This window comes from Gobio gobio (assembly GCF_949357685.1).
Source record: "Gobio gobio genome assembly, chromosome: 17".
NCBI lineage: Eukaryota > Metazoa > Chordata > Actinopteri > Cypriniformes > Gobionidae > Gobio > Gobio gobio.
The window spans coordinates 50986298-51007268 of NC_137110.1; the positions used below are offsets into that span (position 1 = coordinate 50986298).

A 20971-nucleotide genomic window follows, 5' to 3' on the forward strand; every position below is an offset into this window, starting at 1 on the left:
AAATATATTACAGTTTATTTTTCCTAAATTCCACTTTAATGGTTTAATTAAATTTTAACAATAAAAATGATCATAAAGTCTAATCAAACAACTTAATTTATGATTTTTTTTAAAACAATAATACGGCCCTTCATATACACAGAGACACGAAAAACAGTATAATATGAAAAAAAAATTGAAGGACAAAAATCTGTCCGTCATATAACTGCTCCACACGGCTCTGGGTGTTTACTTGATAAAGAGGCCGAAAGTTTACTTGATAAAGTTTTAAATATGGATATTTTTCTTCCACAAGCGCGTCGATTTGCTTCAGAAGGCCTTTATTAACACCCCAGAGCCGTGTGGAGCAGTTATATGACGGACAGATGTACTTTTTATGGACTTCAAAAACAGAGCAACTATAAATCCAACTTTAATGCTTGGATTAGCCTGGACTTTTGTAATATAACTCAGATTTTATTCGTCTGAAAGAAGAATTTCACACACACCTCGGATGACTTGAGGGAGAGTAAATCATGGGCTAATTTTCATTTTTGGGTGAACTATCCCTTTAACTAGGTCTGCCGGAACCGGGAACACTTCCCATAACACCTGATGTACTCAGAAGAATGGCATCTACGCTAATGTTAGTCTCTCGGTTTATCCTGAGATTACCGTATTCATCCAGATCCGGTCCGAATCCAGATCAGATGTGGACCTGCATCTAGACACGACCAAACGCAGCCCTGAATGTCAGCAGAGACTGTGTCAACTAGGGATGCACCGGTTGACCGGCCAAAAAACGGTTTTCTTTGTATTTTTCTGCCGATTTTTCCAGAAGTGCGCCCGCGTGCACATACGCCTATATTGCAATCATTCTCGAACATGTCACTTGTGTTACAAACGGAAACTGGAGAACTGAGGGAAGAGACGAGATGCTGAAGGGAATGAAGAGACGAGATACGCTGAAGGGAATGAAGAGACGAGATACGCTGAATGGAATGAAGAGACGAGATAGCCGCTTTCCTGCGCGAGCTGAAGTTGCGCGAGCTGAAGTTGCGCGAGCTGAAGTTGCGCGAGCTGAAGTTGGGCGAGCTGAAGTTGCGCGAGCTGAAGTTGGGCGAGCTGAAGTTGCGCGAGCTGAAGTTGGGCGAGCTGAAGTTGCGCGAGCTGAAGTTGAGCGAGCTGAAGTTGAGCGAGCTGAAGTTGAGCGAGCTGAAGTTGCGCGAGCTGAAGTTGAGCGAGCTGAAGTTGAGCGAGCTGAAGTTGAGCGAGCTGAAGTTGGGCGAGCTGAAGTTGGGCGAGCTGAAGTTGCGCGAGCTGAAGTTGGGCGAGCTGAAGTTGCGCGAGCTGAAGTTGAGCGAGCTGAAGTTGAGCGAGCTGAAGTTGCGCGAGCTGAAGTTGCGCGAGCTGAAGTTGAGCGAGCTGAAGTTGAGCGAGCTGAAGTTGAGCGAGCTGAAGTTGCGCGAGCTGAAGTTGAGCGAGCTGAAGTTGAGCGAGCTGAAGTTGCGCGAGCTGAAGTTGAGCGAGCTGAAGTTGGGCGAGCTGAAGTTGGGCGAGCTGAAGTTGGGCGAGCTGAAGTTGCGCGAGCTGAAGTTGGGCGAGCTGAAGTTGGGCGAGCTGAAGTTGGGCGAGCTGAAGTTGAGCGAGCTGAAGTTGAACGAGCTGAAGTTGAACGAGCTGAAGTTGAGCGAGCTGAAGTTGAGCGAGCTGAAGTTGAGCGAGCTGAAGTTGAGCGAGCTGAAGTTGAGCGAGCTGAAGTTGAGCGAGCTGAAGTTGCGCGAGCTGAAGTTGAGCGAGCTGAAGTTGAGCGAGCTGAAGTTGAGCGAGCTGAAGTTGCGCGAGCTGAAGTTGGGCGAGCTGAAGTTGCGCGAGCTGAAGTTGGGCGAGCTGAAGTTGCGCGAGCTGAAGTTGGGCGAGCTGAAGTTGCGCGAGCTGAAGTTGGGCGAGCTGAAGTTGAGCGAGCTGAAGTTGCGCGAGCTGAAGTTGAGCGAGCTGAAGTTGAGCGAGCTGAAGTTGCGAGCTGAAGTTGCGCGAGCTGAAGTTGCGCGAGCTGAAGTTGCGCGAGCTGAAGTTGCGCGAGCTGAAGTTGCGCGAGCTGAAGTTGCGCGAGCTGAAGTTGAGCGAGCTGAAGTTGAGCGAGCTGAAGTTGAGCGAGCTGAAGTTGAGCGAGCTGAAGTTGCGCGAGCTGAAGTTGGGCGAGCTGAAGTTGCGCGAGCTGAAGTTGAGCGAGCTGAAGTTGAGCGAGCTGAAGTTGAGCGAGCTGAAGTTGAGCGAGCTGAAGTTGAGCGAGCTGAAGTTGCGCGAGCTGAAGTTGAGCGAGCTGAAGTTGCGCGAGCTGAAGTTGAGCGAGCTGAAGTTGAGCGAGCTGAAGTTGAGCGAGCTGAAGTTGAGCGAGCTGAAGTTGCGCGAGCTGAAGTTGGGCGAGCTGAAGTTGAGCGAGCTGAAGTTGAGCGAGCTGAAGTTGCGCGAGCTGAAGTTGGGCGAGCTGAAGTTGGGCGAGCTGAAGTTGAGCGAGCTGAAGTTGAGCGAGCTGAAGTTGAGCGAGCTGAAGTTGCGCGAGCTGAAGTTGAGCGAGCTCACCTCTCCGCGCCTGCACAAGCGTTTGTTCAGCTCAGCTTCTCATGTGTTGGATCGGATGAGAACAAAACAGACTAACTTGTGACAAAGTTGAAATACTTCTTTTTGTAGCCTAAAGAAGAACATGCATGCACTTTAGAAATGAAATACTATCAGTTCTGTAGCCTATAGGACGATCATCTTTATTTGGTAACACTTCAGAATAATGGTTATTAGTTAACATTAGTTAACTACATTAGTTAACATTAACTAATACTGAACTGCACTTATAAAGCGTTTATTAATCTTTGTTAATGTTAATTTCAACATTTACTAATGCATTATTAAAATCTTGGTAACATTAGTTAATGTAGTGTGTGAACTAACATGAACAAACATGAACAGCTGGATTTATATTAACTAACGTTAACAAAGATGAACAAATACAGTAACAAATGTACTGCTCATAGTTAGTTCATGTTAGTTAATACATTAACTAATGTTAACTAATGACCATTATTCTAAAGTGTTACCTTTCATTTTACCTTAAAGTTACATTGACTTCGTTTTATTTAAAAAGCACCTGCTGTAGCATCTTAGTTTTTTCCGTTGCACTAAACATTATTTGATTTAACATTTTGGAACAATTCTATACTTTGGTTTTATTTAATTTCACTGGTAAAGACTTTTTTTCCTTTACACTGAATTTAAAAACAAATGCTGATTTGAGTAACATCTTTGTTTGGATTGCAGAATATGCAGATGTTGCCGTTAATTTCACCTTTCAGCCTTTTCATTTCCAACTCAATTTCCCGTTAATTTCAGATTGCGGACTTGTTTTCATTAGCCAAAAGCCAATTTAGCCTGTTAAATACCAAATAAACATCTTGTTCATGTATACTTTCATTACTTTATTGTGTGTAAAAAATAAACAAAATAAAATAAAAAAAATTCGGAAATCGGTATCGGAATTGGCCATGTAAAATCAGGATCGGTGCATCACTAATTAAAAACTTGCGATTAATTGCAGGAACATTTTTTATTAATTAGTTTTTTTTTTTTATCGATTCCCAGCACTACTTATTAGTGAACATATTTCCCATATTAAGTGAAAACACAATGTTCAATGCATTGACTAATGTTAACATATACAACTTTTGCTTTGAATGATGTTTAAGTGTTTGGGTTGAGCCTGATCCACTTACCCAGAACCCCAGGGGTGAGGAGATGCGGCAGGAAATGAGGCGTCTGGGTGTTGTTCTTGTCCTGCTCAGCCAGGGGGTCACACACTTCTGGCCCCGAGCTGGAGACCAGAGGGCCGCAGGACACCGAGGTAGAAACTAGAGCAGAGCTGGACAGAGTCTCCTAAAGACACACAATCACACGTGTATTGCACAAGATGCACATATTATAGCACTGGCATTCTGAGTGAGAAAAATGTCCTGAAAATAGGGGCGTGTGATATTGACAAAATATTACATCTCAATATTTTCTGGGATTTTATCACTGAAGATAATTAGATGATGTTTTGCTGAGTGTGTTGTAGGGATGGCTCGATACCACAATTTTGTCTTCGGTACGATACCACAATCTAATACCAAAGTACCGATATTAAATCCATACCATACAGGGTCTGAGCGGGTATTGCGCATAATTTTACTCACTCTCGCAAGTTTTGGGTTTATGAAGTGGGAAATTACCGCAAATGTTTATTATTAAATTAATCAACAAAGATTATCACATCAATCAGTCATTTGGGAACTTTTTTGTAAGTAATTTCAGCATTACTGCGCGTCTCCATTGCTTCTGGCTTGAAAAGACATCGCACCTGCACTATAAAAGCATCTGCGCACTCAGATTCAACACTTTCGCTTCCGTTGCGGGACAGATGACGGAAAACACTGCCCACGTCTTCTTAAACCTCGCCAATTTAAACATGCAAGCGATTTTATAGCATTTCGTAACACATGTGGGATGAGAGCTCTTTGAGAGAGTTTTCTTTGCGCTCATGCCAACAACAAACACACACACACACACACACACACACAAGCCTAAAGAGCTCGCGCATTCCAAATTAAGTTGTTTTTCCTCAGTCAAATACACACAAAATTATGTAAAAAATGTCCATCTTTAGTGAGTCGTCACATAAACACAGTTGGGTATGTCTTTCGCGGATGTAAATAGTGCAATTGCGTGCGTGCAAATATTATGAGGTCTAAACGTCACTGGTTGAAACGAACGCTGGAGATTTCTTTATATTTAAACGATACGATCTTATGCATGTGCGTTAATCAGTGTTAAAAGAACAATGTCTAAATTAGATCGTTTGAATGCACTCAGCTGTCGATCTCTTAATGTCTTGTACAAGTCAGGAATTAAGTGACGATGCTTGGCAAGGTTTGATGGTTCTTCAGCAGTTTTATAAGCAAAGTAATTCCAAATTTCACGTCTACTCCTGTCTTTATTAATGAGTTTTGTGCGTGTTGAGTGAGATTCAACTGCTGTATTCATTTTGTTCTGTCGCCACATTTGCCGGTTTCACGTCATTTTGGGTAGCGCTGCCACCTAGCTGTGAACTTCGGAACAGCAGCATATACCGAAATGAGCAAAATCATGATATCGTACCGTTTGAAATAAAATATATACCGGTATTTTTCCAGTACCAGTATACCGCGCATCCCTAGGTACGTTTGGACAGCTGACTGACATTCTGTGTGCAGGTCAGTTCACAGCAGTGACACAAATCATCTAGATTGATTTTTTACGTTTTTTGGGCATTTTATGCATCATCTTTTGTGTCAAATTCTTACATTTAATCAAATTTAATTAGAATAATAAGACATAATAGGGCTGTTACCAATCAAATGAAATCAGTATCAACTAAATGTATCTTTGCAATGCAGAGGAAACACAGAAACTGCATCTAAAGTGGCATTTAGATCATTTACACAGTTTAATAAGAGACATGAATGCATTTAACTTGTGGTTAGAAATGCATAAATTATGTTTTAAACATAAAACGCATTTTAAATGATTCATAAAATGAAGACACTTTAAAAGGAACATGCCACTATTTTTGCAAATAGGCTCATTTTCCGTCTCCTCTAGAGTTGAACAGTTGAGTTTGACTGTTTTTGAATCCATTCAGCCGATCTCTGGGTCTGGCGGTAGCACTTTTAGCATAGCTTAGCATACATCATTGATTCTGATTAGACCGTTAGCATCTCGCTCAAAAATGACCAAAGAGTTTTGATATTTTTCCTATTTAAAGCTACAATGTGTGATATTTTCCCCATCTAGTGGTGAACTTGTATATGACCATCCAGTGAATATTAGTTTCTGTTCCTCTCAATTCCGATTTTGTTTTAACTCCTACGGTGGACGATTTAGTCCAAGATTAACATGGCTTCCAGTTCGACCTCGTCCACATTCGACACGGTGCCATCGAGTGTTAATTCACCCAAAAATGAAAATTCTGTCATTAATGACTGAGCCTCATGTGGTTCGACACCCGTCAGACCTCCGTTCATCTTCAGACACAAATGAAGATATTTTAGTGTAAATCTGATGCTCTGAAAGGCCTCCATTGGCACAATGCACTTTACACTCTCAAGACCCTTAAAAGACACTAAAGACGTCGATACAAAGTCCATCTCACTACAGCGGCTCTACAATAACTTTAACTTTTTTTCGGATCGCGAGTCAAACCATCAAACTGATGAAATTTGGCGATTCAAACCGCTGATTCGACTCACTGATTCATAACGCTTCGAAGCTTCATGAGGCCGTGTTTTGAAATCGTCATCACTATACAAGTCGTTATTTAGGGTTTTTTTGCGCACAAAAACTATTCTCGTCTTCATAAAGTTATTGTAGAGCCGCTGTAGTGAGATGGACTTTGTAACTTTAGTCTTTAGTGTCTTTTAAGGGTCTTGAGAGTGTAAAGTTGAGCCAATGGAGGCCTTTCAGAGCATCAGATTTACACTAAAATATCTTCATTTGTGTCTGAAGATGAACGGAGGTCTGACGGGTGTCCAACCACATGAGGGTCAGTAATTAATGACAGAATTTACATTTTTGGGTGAACTAACCCTTTAAAAGCGCTATGACTTGACTTGAGTAAATTTATTTAAAACTAAATCAAAATTTGCTGTCAAAATTAACACTGGTGACAGGCCTATGTGTAGCGAAGCATGCAACTGGTTGTGTATACCTGTGTGTATACCTGTGTGAATACCTGTGTGTATACCTGTGTGTATACCTGTGTGTATACCTGAGAATGAGGCGGGGGGGATGGCGTGTGGTTGGGAAGGGGTTCAGTCTGAGCGAGAGCCGCGGCCAGAAGAGCAGGGTTGAGGGACAGGAAGGCAGGAGGGGGTGGCGTGAGAGGGCCGGAAAGAAGAAGCGACTGGCCATCTGCGCTGGCCGCTAGAGTCTGAAGGGCCTCCAGGAGCCCCGGCCCCATCAGAACCGAGTCCAGCAGAGCAGGGCTTTTCTCCAGAGACACTCCGTCCGCGAAGACCTGGTGCTGTGGCGCAGGAAGCTCCAGGTTGAGCGTGGGCAAGGGCAACATGGCAGCTGGATTCTGTCCGAGCAGCAAAGAAGCCATGAGGAGGGCTTGGAGCCCGGGGGGCTTTTCTCCGCCTTCCACCAGCGCTGGAGCCGAACCTGCTGGATTTAACAGGCTCACGAGGTTGAGAGGAAGCTCGCCCTGGTGGAGGAGGTTGAGAGGAGAGCCCTGGTTCAGGATGCCGCTGGTTGGCTGCTGGGCTTGGGTGCCGCCCGTCCACAGCCCTAAGGGCAGGGAGCCGAGGAAGGGCGGCAGCAGGGAGGGCAGGCCGGCGTTGGAGGAGAGAAGCTGGAGGAGCTGTTCTTGGGTCATGAAGGGAAAAGCCTCTGCTAGCGGGAGGGAAACAGCGGCGTTAGAAAGATCGGAAGACGAGGCAGCGGAGAGAGAGAGGCTGTGGTCGGGCTCACAACCGCCCAGCAATCTTGTGTCCGAGTCCGGCTGATCCATCGTCTCTACAGAACCTGCCAAGAAAACACAAGTGTTAAACGGACCACCCAAACTAAAGGCTCTGGGGCTGCATTCTGGAAACATTCTTATGAATTAAATCCTTCTTGAAGGGTTAGTTCACCCAAAAATTACAATAAAAAATATGGGTTTCAGAGTTTCGATAGCGCCACCTACAAAATTTCAATTAAGCGTCGTTCGCATGGGTGCGAGGGCCCTTTAAATCGCTGCTTGCAACTTTTCAAGAATTGCACTTTTTACGACCTTAGAATATATCTTACGAAATTTCTTCTGAAGAAGAAAATCAAGCCCCTGGGCCCATATTCATAAAGAATCTTAAAGGGTTAGTTCACCCAAAAATGAAAATTCTGTCATTAATGACTGAGCCTCATGTGGTTGGACACCCGTCAGACCTCCGTTCATCTTCAGACACAAATGAAGATATTTTAGTGTAAATCTGATGCTCTGAAAGGCCTCCATTGGCTCAATGCACTTTACACTCTCAAGACCCTTAAAAGACACTAAAGACGTCGATACAAAGTCCATCTCACTACAGCGGCTCTACAATAACTTTATGAATCGGCGACAATAGTTTTTGTGCGCAAAAAAACCCTAAAAAACGACTTATATAGTGATGACGATTTCAAAACATGGCCTCATGAAGCTTCGAAGCGTTATGAATCAGTGAGTCGATTCAGCGGTTTGAAGCGTTATGAATCAGTGAGTCGATTCAGCAGTTTGAAGCGTTATGAATCAGTGAGTCGATTCAGCAGTTTGACACGCGATCCGAATCATGATTTGACTCGCTGATTCATAACGCTTCGAAGCTTCATGATGCCGTGTTTTGAAATCGTCATCACTATATAAGTCGTTATTTAGGGTTTTTTTGCGCACAAAAACTATTCTCGTCTTCATAAAGTTATTGTAGAACCACTGTAGTGAGATGGACTTTGTAACTTTAGTCTTTAGTGTCTTTTAAGGGTCTTGAGAGTGTAAAGTGCATTGAGCCAATGGAGGCCTTTCAGTGCATCAGATTTACACTAAAATATCTTCATTTGTGTCTGAAGATGAACGGAGGTCTGACGGGTGTCCAACCACATGAGGGTCAGTCATTAATGACAGAATTTTCATTTTTGGGTGAACTAACCCTTTAATGCAAAGAGTAGCTCCTAGTGACAAAATTCTAAGAAAATTTGTAGAAATGTGGGCGTTTACTTATTTAAAAAATCTTAGTAAAGAAAAAAGTAATTCAGAAAGCATCTTAACCCTTAAAAGAGGTCAAATTTGTTAGGAGCACGGACGAGGACTTTTAAGAGGCTTAAGAGTTTCTTTAGCAGCGGAGAAAATGGCAGAAAGACGAAGAGGGAGAAGAAATGTGTTGCAGACGATGGATGACAGAGACTTAAGACGCTATAGATTAGATCGTGCAGGGATCATGTTTGTTGTATTAAACCCAACTAAATAGACATGCCAGCAATCAGTGTAATTGGAAAGAGTGGAACAATGTTTATAGTTCTAAGCCAATCAAATACCTTATAGAACATTAACAGCATGGTAAATAATAAAAGGATTTATATACATATATATAATGTGGGCATGTTTTTGTGAAATATCAGGACACAAATGTGTATAATGACATGGGTATTACAAAAAGAGGGTGAAATATGAGGACGTTCCCCATGTCCTCACTTTTCAAAATGCTTATAAATCACAGAATGAGGTTTTTTTCACAGAAAGTGAACTGCACAGTCTCCTGTGATGGGTAGGGGCAGTGTGTGTGTGTGTGTGTGAGTGTGTGTGTGATGGGTAGGTTTAGGGGCAGTGTAAGGGGATAGAAAATACGATTTGTACGGTATAAAAACCATTACGCCTATGGAATGTCCTCACATTTCACAAAAACAAACATGTGTGTGTGTGTGTGTCTGTCCTATTTTACCGTTCTCTCTCTCACACACACAATTTGCGCTTGTAATTTCAAAGTGAAGGCTTAGAATAGACCCTATACTTAAAAGCGCTCCTTTTTTCCTCTTTTTGGACAACCAACCAAATCACAGTCTTCAAAAATCTGTGTCATACGTAGCAACGGGGTTAGCCCCGCCTCTTCACCGAGATAAAAGTTTTTGTATTTTCCTTGCTCTGAGTTGCTCTCAGATCGGTCCCGAATAGCTCTTGAGCTAAAACTCCTACGTAAAAGTTTTTAAGCTAATAGGGCTGGGCAAAAAAATCTATTTTTCGATTAATCGTTTTTTAAAATGTGGTCGATTCAAAATCAATTCGCAAAGGCCAAGAATCGATTTTATTTCCATATTATTTTGCAAACATTGAACATAAGATTAACGTAAGTCTAATTAATAGTCTTCTCCACTAGATGTCAGCCTCTTATTGGCCTTGCGCGATGTTACAAAGGAGCGAGAGTCATTCATTCATTCACTGCTTAAATGGCGGCTTCCGGTGTGTTGACGTTTGTAACGCTGAGGTGAAATGCTACAAATCTCCAGAACTATTTTCCAGTCGATCCTGCCCGGTATCGCATATATGCTTGTCGCAAAGATAAAATCGAATGGCAATCGCATCAAAGGAAGGCACGCAAAAAAAGAGATAGTGACGAAATATAATGCATCATCCGGGGCACGAATCAAAGCTCAGATGCCCCAGGAGGAAAAAGCCTCCATAAAAACGGACAGAGTCTGAATGACGGTCTGCAAAATCACAAGAAAAGCTTGTCCTTTACTGAAAATCATCCAATATCCTTTTTATGTTTTAGAATAAATGTATCAAAATATCCATAAAAACAAAATTGTAATTTAACATAATTGTATGTACTTTAATTACCCCTTTGTAAACTTGTTCACTGTTCTTTTTTTATAAATATAGTATTTGTATTAAATCTACATTCATTGAGTTGAATTGAGAATTGAAATTGAAATCGAAAATCGAATCGATTTGAGAGCTTGCGAATCGAAATCGAATCGGAACATCTGAATCGATACCCAGCCCTATAAGCTAAATTAAGAGTTTTCTGAGAGGACTCTTAGAATCTTTATGAATACACAATGTGTATCTGATATGAATAAAACGTGTCGAATTATAATGGAAAGGATTATTACCTCTTCTATAGACATCAATGTGTATTTTACAAACTCTAAATGTTTTGTTTTTTTAGTACTTATGTGAATTTATATGTTTGAAACCTAAAATAAACAGTATGTGGTTGAAAACACTTAAAAGTTATATATATGTGATATATGACAGCTCTGATCGCGCCTGTCTCTGGCTAAATTCAACATTTGATCATGTGATGCAGTTGATCAAAGATATAGTTGATCGAGATATCTGGCATGAAAATCGAGATATGAAATTTTGTCCATATCGTTCAGCCCTATTTGAAACCTAAAATAAACAGTATGTGGTTGAAAACACTGAAAAGTTGTGCTATATGACAGCTCTGAGCGCGTCTGTCTCTGGCTAAATTCAACATTTGAATTTGATCATGTGATGCACTTGATCATACGCTCCAGCGACCAGCCTAGACTGATTACACCTGTGTGATCGTACGTGCGAAAGGCTTAAAAACAATAAATTTTTCTGACACAAATTTTCAAACACATTTTAATTCAGATTCTGGTTTTCACCGAACACGTAGTCATATTGTATTGTATCGATATCGAGATATCTGGCATGAAAATCGAGATATTAAATTTTGTCCATATCGTTCAGCGCTATTTGAAACCTAAAATAAACAGTATGTGGTTGAAAACACTGAAAAGTTGTGCTATATGACAGCTCTGAGCGCGCCTGTCTCTGGCTAAATTCAACATTTGATCATGTGATGCAGTTGATCAAAGATATAGTTGATCGAGATATCTGGCATGAAAATCGAGATATGAAATTTTGTCCATATCGTTCAGCCCTATTTGAAACCTAAAATAAGCAGTATGTGGTTGAAAACACTGAAAAGTTGTGCTATATGACAGTTCTGAGCGCGCCTGTCTCTTACTAAATTCAACATTTGAATTTGATCATGTGATGCACTTGATCATACGCTCCAGCGACCAGCCTAGACTGATTACACCTGTGCGATCGTAAGGCTTAAAAACAATACATTTTCTGACACAAATTTTCAAACACATTTTAATTCAGATTCTGGTTTTCACCGAACACGTAGTCATATCGTATTGTATCGATATCGAGATATCTGGCATGAAAATCGAGATATGAAATTTTGTCCATTTCGTTCAGCGCTACTTAGAATCTTTATGAATACGGCCCCTGGTGTATAAATGCCCCAAGAAACACAAGATAAGAAGTCTCACCTTTACTTTCCACAGCTTGGTGGTGGTTTGACTGGTTGATTTGGTAGGTGTTGTGGTCAGGGCAGGTGTCTGTCGTTTTAGACCCACAACTTTTCTCCGGGAATGGGGACAAGCAGGAGGATGAGGACATCTGGTTCATCATGCTCAGAATTGAACTGCTGAGGTCCGGGGTCGCGCCCACATGGGGCTGGCTCAAGTTCAGGATGGTGTTGCTGGAGGTCGTTTTGAGGTTCATGGTTGTTTCATCGCCCAGTAAAGTAAAGGATTGGGGCGTTTCGGGCATGGGCACTGTGCTTTGGGGTTGTGGGATGGGGTTGTGTACACGTAATGAGGACTGTCCTTCGCAGTGGGGCGTCTGTGGAGTGATGGGTCTGGGTGAAGAGGGCAGTGTGTGCCGGTTTCCGGGCGTGGCAGTGGCACCGCTAGGCTGCTGGGTGGCGCTCTGCATGCTAAGCAGCTGAAGCAGGGCGGAAAGTGGCTGGGATGGAGATGGGAGGGAATTAGCAAGCTTTCTGCATTCCTCCGAATCCTGCAATCTGCTCGAGAAGGAGGCGTTCGGAGGAGCGACAGATAGCCGGTGGTTTTCCGAGGGAGGAGAAGGTGGCGAAAGGCATGGGGAGATGAGCAGCGGAGGCACGGATAGATCGGTCCGACCCAACTGGGAGTCTTTAAACACGCTCAGAACGGTGGGCGAATGCCTCTGGCGTTTGCGCCGCAAGTTTTTCTCAGCGACAACAGGCGAAGCCGGGGAAGGGGAGTGCGGGAGCAACAGGGCGGTGAGGGACTGTGCTCTGGAGGAAGTAGGGTGGACACTACTGTTTAAAGTGCTAATCAATACCTTTGACTGCTGCTCTTTGTCCAGCGCATCGGCCGCATTGAGCTGGCTTGGGGTTTTCTGGTTGGCCAGCTGAGCTTTAGCCGCGGCGGAAAGGAGGTTGCTGGCCGGGAAAGAGTTATTGACGTGGCTCTTTTGCTGGATCTTCTGTTGGTTGAGAATCTGCCCCAGTGGAAGGCCGAGTAATTCCGAACTCAACCCGTTCCTCTTATCGCCAACATTGGGATGACCCAGCGACATCTGATGGCTGCTTTGGTTAGCATTGGAGTCTTTGTAGTGCTGCAGAATCCCCTCAAGGCGACTACACGGACTGGAAGGCGCAAGAGGAAGCTTGGGAGACGAGGCCTGCAATGGTTTGACTCCCTGGATGAAGACTGATGAAGACTCAGAGGACGTCGAGGAGTGGCGAGAGCGCTGATGAGGTGAGAAAGTGTCTAGCGTACGTGAGGGCGATAGCGGAGAGGGCGACTTAACACTCTGTGAATGAGCTGCTCGCCCACCCACGGAGGAAGAGGGCGACAGGGAAAAGGAGTTGGAAGGGTCTGGAGGATGCACATGTGATTTAGCATTGCTTGGAGAAGCGGGGTTTTGCACTGTCCTTTGGGAGAGCGGTGGATGAGGGCTCCATTGCTGTTTCGCGTAAGCGGGCGTTTGGGGCTTCTTTAAAGGGGAACCCTGTTCTGGAGGTCGGGAAATGGGGGCGAGGTTAACGGAACCGTTTTGCAGAACAGAGCGAGAAGAGGACAGAGGAAAGCCAATGTTGGATTTGGGATGGTTGTGTCTTGGCTGAGGGTAAGTGCAGTGGGCGCCGTCTCCATGAGCCGCCATTGGTCCTCTCAGCTCTCTGCCGTCCACTGAGCAAACAACACCTCCTTAAACAAACAAGCAGACTCTGAAGAAAGCTGAACTTAAAGGGTTAGTTCACACAAAAATTACCCCATGATCCTTGGTGTATATGACTTTCTTCCTTCAGCCAAACACAATCGGTGTAATGTTAAAGGGTTAGTTCACCCAAAAATTCTGTCATTAATTACTTCCCCTCATGTGGTTGGACACCCGTCAGACCTCCGTTCATCTTCAGAACACAAATGAAGATATTTTAGTGTAAATCTGATGCTCTGAAAGGCCTCCATTGGCTCAATGCACTTTACACTCTCAAGACCCTTAAAAGACACTAAAGACGTCGTTACAAAGTCCATCTCACTACAGCGGTTCTACAATAACTTTATGAATCGGCGACAATAGTTTTTGTGCGCAAAAAACCCTAAATAACGACTTATATAGTGATGACGATTTCAAAACACGGCATCATGAAGCTTCGAAGCGTTATGAATCAGTCGAATCATGATTCGGATCGCGTGTTAAACCGCCAAACTGCTGAATCGACTCACTGATTCATAACGCTCCAAACCGCTGAATCGACTCACTGATTCATAACGCTTCGAAGCTTCATGAGGCCGTGTTTTGAAATCGTCATCACTATATAAGTCGTTATTTAGGGTTTTTTTGCGCACAAAAACTATTGTCGCCGATTCATAAAGTTATTGTAGAGCCGCTGTAGTGAGATGGACTTTGTAACGACGTCTTTAGTGTCTTTTAAGGGTCTTGATTTTACGACATTTTACGAGTCCCCTAGAGTTAAATAGTTGAGTTTTACCGTTTTTGAATCCATTCAGCCGATCTTTGTATCTGGCGGTAGCACTTTTAGCATAGCTTAGCATACATCATTGATTCTGATCAGTCCATTAGCATCTCATTCAAAAAATGACCAAAGACACTTTCAATATTTTTCCTATTTAAAACTTGACTCTTCTACAGTTACATCATGTGCTAAGACCAACTGAAAATGAAGAGTTGTGATTTTCTACACCTATATGGATAGAACTACTTTCCCATTCCTGCGTAATAGTCGCGGATCTTCGCGGCCGTACCATGGCTGCAGCGGCGCAATGATTGGTTGGTATTCTGTGAAACATGGTGGTAGTTACACCTTCGACTTACTATCACAGCCCTTTACAACACACAGAACCATGACTAATCACAGCTAAAGCCACAACACACAGAACCATGGCTAATCACAGCTAAAGCCACAACACACAGAACCATGACTAATCACAGCTAAAGCCACAACACACAGAACCATGGCTAATCACAGCTAAATCCACAACACACAGAACCATTGCTAATCACAGCTAAATACACAACACAATTTGTCGGCTGCAAGCCTGAAACTTTCTCTGCAACTACACAAACTTAGTGCCGGTCACATTGAAAGGTCCCTAGCTGGGCTACTTTCAGGCGCTGTAATATCATTGCGCCGCTGCAGCCATGGTACGGCCGCGAAGATCCGCGACTATTACGCAGGAATGGGAAAGTAGTTCTATCCATATAGGTGTAGAAAATCGCAACTTTTCATTTTCAGTTGGTCTTAGCACACGATGTAACTGTAGAAGAGTCAAGTTTTAAATAGGAAAAATATTGAAAGTGTCTTTGGTCATTTTTTGAATGAGATGCTAATGGACTGATCAGAATCAATGATGTATGCTAAGCTATGCTAAAAGTGCTACCGTCAGATACAAAGATCGGCTGAATGGATTCAAAAACAGTAAAACTCAACTATTTAACTCTAGGGGACTTGTAAAATGAGCCTATTTTCAAAAAAAGTGGAGTGTTCCTTTAAAATGTTTTCCATTTTCATTGTTAAATAGTCTTTAGAAATAAAAGTTTATTGATCTTTGAAAAGGTGTACCTGCATTATTATGCCATTATCATTATTTTAGATGAAAATGGTCTCAGAACGACAATATTATCATTTATTCCAATAATTTCTTGGCCAATTTATCGTCCAGCAAAATGTGTTATCGTGACAGGCCTAACATACGGCTCTAGTGGTTAATAAAGGCCTTCTGCAGCGAAGAAAAACATCCATATTTATAACTTTATAAACTATAATCACTGACTGGCTTCCGGTAACGGTTGTTCTGGCGGAAGAGTGACCTCTGACCCGACACACGGCGTATTGACGAACGCAGAAGCACAAAGATAGAGCAAAACAACACCGGCTATGAAAACGAGAGTTTGTACATTTAAAACCTTTTTAAGACCATTTAAAGAAAATTTAAGGAATAAATTGAAGGGGACATATGTCAATATGTTAAATATAAAAGTCTAGGAAGCACACAATGAGTTGTACAAGCAAGTCTTCAACATTTGAAAATACAATATCCTTTTTTTTTTTAATTTGACCAAAAAATAGCTTAAAAGTTTGAGATATATTGGGAAATCTTGTGAAAGTGATTTTAAGATTAAAACAAGAACAAATATCTGCCAATGGGTTCATAAACATCAACTTAATTCAAGTAATTTGCATACCCATTGACAGATATTTGTTCTTGTTTTAAGCATAAACTCACCTAATTTTGTTCAATTTCTCAGAGAAAAGACTTCAATTGGAGCAAAAAAATCTTAATGTAATGCCATGATATTGAATTTAAGACACTTTTAAGACCCGCAGAAACGCTGTGGGAAGAGCCAGGATATTTTTCAATACAACTCCAATTGTGTTTGTCTGAAAGAAGAGTCATATACACCTAGGATGGCTTGAGGGAGAGTAAATTATGGGATGTTTTTCATTTTTGGGTGAACTAACACTTTAAGGGGAGGTATAGTTTCTATAAAGGGAATTCTTGTTTTATATTTCAACATAGAACCACAGTGGACTTTCGGTTTTTGTGACACTGAAGAATCAATAACTACTGCAAACCGGTCAAAAAGCATTTAAGTTAATAAACACATAATAAGCATATGCATAAGTCAATTTTAGACTGGTGCTGTCACCAATATACTTATGGGCAGTGTCTGGCTTGAGACTAAACTTAGACTTAGAGAATCTTCTTCCATTTAGCTTCAATGTCTCAGACATGCCTTCTAGCAAACTGTAGCTTTATCATGTGACATCCTTTAACAGTGGCACTTTCTTTCAGCAACTCTCCTATAAAGCTGTGACTAAACCAACAATTCAATGACCAATGACAAACTTTAAGTCCACTGTGATTCAATGCTGGAAAGCATGAAAAACTCTCACTTAAATCACATTCTGGTGTGGCTAAAACACTTGAGCTATTGTAAGGCTTTAATGTAAACTTGGTGGTTGCAGTTTAGTTTACATGCTAAATAAACATTTAAAATACAGTGAACTGGATCCTGAAGATGAACTCTGACTGACTGCAGGCTTTAGCCAAATGTAATCATTTGAATGGGTAATATTTGGACAACATGTACACTCTTCACTCCATGAGATCAGTCAGGGTGACACACTACGATTTAATACTTTTAACCATTAACATTTACCACAGGTGCTCTTTTCTTGATCGCCTTTTTTTCATATCATATATTTAAGTAGTTATCATAAATTATGTATCATTTGAAAGCTTATGAACTCAAAATTCATCCTGTGGAAACCGTTTTCAAAATCGGACGTTGTGTTACCATGGAAACGATACTCTAAATTATTCTAGCGGGCTCCTCCCCTAGTGGGCGGCATCATGTTTCAAATTACAACAATTATTTTAACTCCTTTATAATTAAAATATTTTCCAATCTTGACAAAACGCATATTGTCGGAAAGGTCTGAGTCTCAAGGGTCCATATTTAGTGACTGTTTTGTGATATTTGGACAGAAATTTACAAGAAAATGCATTTTTTTAAAAACACACCCAGTGGCTATTTTTGGTACAGCGCCTAAACAAAATCTTCAAGACTTAAATTTTTGTGATATCAACTTGAAATTTGGAACACAACTTGGTTAGACATATGGCTTTGATTTTATGGTAGTTTTAGAGTAAAAATTTTTTGTAAAATATATATTTTATATGAAATAAAAAATATTTAGTGCAGTATTTTCATTTACAGCTGATTTAAACTTCAATAACTTTTTCATACTTTCATATTTTGAATCTCAATAATCTGCAGAGTGTCTTCTTTAAAACAAGACCAAACTTAGGTCTATATTCCAAAGCATTCCTGAATTACGGACCTTTAAGTTTGCTCATGCTCATCTATACCTATTCATTAACAAACTGTATTCTTACTTCTATGCCATAGCTATTATATTGATTAATAATAGATAGTTAGCTAATCTGTGTGCTTGTATATGTGCATTTCTTCAATTAAATTGTAATGTAGATGCATTTTCTGTGAAGCTGCTTTGAAACGATATGTATCGTGAAAAGCGCTATACATATAAATTTGAATTGAACTGAATTTTTAAGTTTGGATAGTGCATTTTCATGTGTATTCTCAAAAAGGGGGGTCACAGTTAAGGGGATTTTAAAGGGAATATTCTAGGGTTCAATAGTTGATTACTACAGTCAATCATCTCAAATCGCCCCTCAATTTGTAAAAACAAACTAAAATTGTGTTTACAGTAATGCACTTTCAACATCATGTCACAGAACCTGGAAAATTCCTTGTCAAAGTGAATAATGTGTGTATAAAGATGGCATACCTGTGGCTTGAGCCGGGAGTTGGGAGGGTTGCATGCTTTGGCATAAAGCGGCCATGGCATCAACTTTCCTGCGATGGTTGCAGAGTTTGGTCATGTCTTCCTCTACTTTACTCGAATGATGACCAGGAGCTTGGACCATCGCAGCAGGGTCAAAATTAAACACCTGCATTGATTTAAAAAGGACATTTATTTAAATGCAAGTCACATACTATTAAACACAGTATTTAGTCATTAGTACACAAACATACACTGATCAGGCATAACATTCTCTGAAGGTGTGCTGTGGTATCTGGCACCAAGATGTTAGCAGCAGATCCTTTAAGTCCTGTAAGTTGCGAGGTGGGGCATCCATGGATCGGATTTGTTTGTTCTAGCCGTCACAATCTGGCCCAAACTCGCTCAAATCCTTACGCTTGCCCATTTTTCCTGCTTCTAACACATCAACTCTGAGGACAAAATGTTCACTTGCTGCCTAATATATCCCACCCACTAACAGAGATCATTAGTGGTATTCACTGTGCCTGATCGGTGTAAGTACAATCATTAAAACCTAAATGGATTAAAGGGTTAGTTCACCCAAAAATGTAAATTCTGTCATTAATTACTGAGCCTCATGTGGTTGGACACCCGTCAGACCTCCGTTCATCTTCAGACACAAATGAAGATATTTTAGTGTAAATCTGATGCTCTGAAAGGCCTCCATTGGCTCAATGCACTTTACACTCTCAAGACCCTTAAAAGACACTAAAGACTAAAGTTACAAAGTCCATCTCACTACAGTGGTTCTACAATAACTTTATGAATCGGCGAGAATAGTTTTTGTGCGCAAAAAAACCCCTAAATAACGACTTATATAGTGATGACGATTTCAAAACACGGCATCATGAAGCTTCGAAGCGTTATGAATCAGTGAGTCGAATCTTGATTCGGATCGCGTGTCAAACCGCCAAACTGCTGAAATTTGGCGATTCAAACCGCTGAATCGACTCACTGATTCATAATGCTCCAAACTGCTGAATCGACTCACTGATTCATAACACTTCGAAGCTTCATGATGCCGTGTTTTGAAATCGTCATCACTATATAATCTGTACTATCTGACGGGTGTCCAACCACATGAGGCTCAGTCATTAATGACACAATTTACATTTTTGGGTGAACTAACCCTTTAATTTGCGATCATAAGCGAGGAGGCTTTGGCGCTGAATGATGATCTCACCTTATTTGGGACCAGCGGGCACTCGAGGCCACACTTACAGGTGCCGTCTGTCCGCAGATACGCCCTCACCTCATCCACAGATCGGAGGACTGTACCACTCGGGCTGGAGGAGAAGAAAAAGATGATATGGCGTTTTAGTTTGACAGCTATTTTTCACTTGGATTGACTTGATATCTGACAACTAACAATGACAAATGCATCATGTGAGGAATAATTGAAGACGGGACATTGGTTTATTAGAAAATAATCAGGGATTGAGACACGCGTCATAATCTGAAGGCCACGCCCACCGGGGGGGAAACAGTCCAACGCTCTCCATTGACTTTGCATTGCGTGAAGCGCCTCCTTGTCATTTCGGACTTATAACAAAAAACAGAACAATGTCTAAAAGCTGATATGTGACAAAGTGTACAGCAAACAAGCTAAACAAAACCCACAACCAAAAACACAGACATTTTTATAAGCTATTGACCCAAAAAACGAGCATTTAAGGACAGTGGATACAGGCCATTGAGACACGTTATAATACACTGAGAACTGCACACACTACAGAGGAACGTAATCATAGACATGAAATATAATATATAAACCTGACATTTGGATATTTGACTTAACAGTGACAAAATGTTTTCTGCACACATACACACACTGAGACACACTGAGTGTCAGGATCCCAAAATATACCCGTTCTTCTGCTGAAGCGTCACGTTTTACTGCCTTTATCCACTTCTGTCTCCTTAAACTCTCGTTTTTTGGGGTCGACAGCTATAAAAACTTTTTTCTGTGTTTTTTAGCTTGTTTGCTGTACACTTTGTCACATATCAGCTTTTAGACATTGTTCTGTTTTTTGTTTTAAGTCCGAAATGACAAGAATGCAGCTTCACGCAATGCAAAGTCAATGGAGAGCGTTGGATTGTTCCCCCCCGGTGTGGGCGTGGCCTAAATACTCACGTCTCTATGCACCGGTTGACTGGCCAAAAATCGGAACCGGCCAGTTTTTGCTTCTAGCGTGCGATCGACAACTGGTTTTCTTTGTATTTTTCTGCCGATTTTTCCGGAAGTGCGCCCGTGTGCACATACGCCTATATTGCAATCATTCGCGAACATGTCACTTGTGTGTTACAAACGGAAACTGGAGAACCGAGGGAAGAGACGAGATGCTGAAGGGAATGAAGAGCTGCTTTCCTGCGCGAGCTGAAGTTGCGCAAGCTGAAGTTGAGCGAGCTGAAGTTGCGCGAGCTGAAGTTGCGTGAGCTGAAGTTGCGTGAGCTGAAGTTGCGCGAGCTGAAGTTGCGCGAGCTGAAGTTGCGCGAGCTGAAGTTGAGCGAGCTGAAGTTGAGCGAGCTGAAGTTGAGCGAGCTGAAGTTGAGCGAGCTGAAGTTGCGCAAGCTGAAGTTGCTCGAGCTGAAGTTGCGCGAGCTGAAGTTGCGCGAGCTGAAGTTGCGTGAGCTGAAGTTGCGCGAGCTGAAGTTGCGCGAGCTCACCTGCACAAGCGTTTGTTCAGCTCAGCTTGACAAGCTGCTCCTGATCGATTGCTCCTGTCTGA

General features: G+C 41.9%; 1 protein-coding gene across 2 annotated transcripts in view; it reads right to left on the minus strand.

The window, feature by feature from the left end:
• Nucleotides 1-20971, minus strand: part of mbd6 (methyl-CpG binding domain protein 6) — a 54344-nt gene that overhangs the window by 24798 nt on the left and 8575 nt on the right. The window contains exons 4-8 of one of the 2 annotated variants that reach the window (XM_079841698.1): nucleotides 19426-19528; nucleotides 18207-18369; nucleotides 11866-13572; nucleotides 6812-7569; nucleotides 3744-3903 (exon numbers count right to left, since the gene is read on the minus strand). In XM_079841698.1, coding sequence (XP_079697824.1) covers nucleotides 3744-3903; nucleotides 6812-7569; nucleotides 11866-13572; nucleotides 18207-18369; nucleotides 19426-19528 — 2891 coding nt within the window. The remainder of the gene's footprint in view (nucleotides 1-3743; nucleotides 3904-6811; nucleotides 7570-11865; nucleotides 13573-18206; nucleotides 18370-19425; nucleotides 19529-20971) is intronic. The other variant, XM_079841699.1, reaches the window with a different exon arrangement.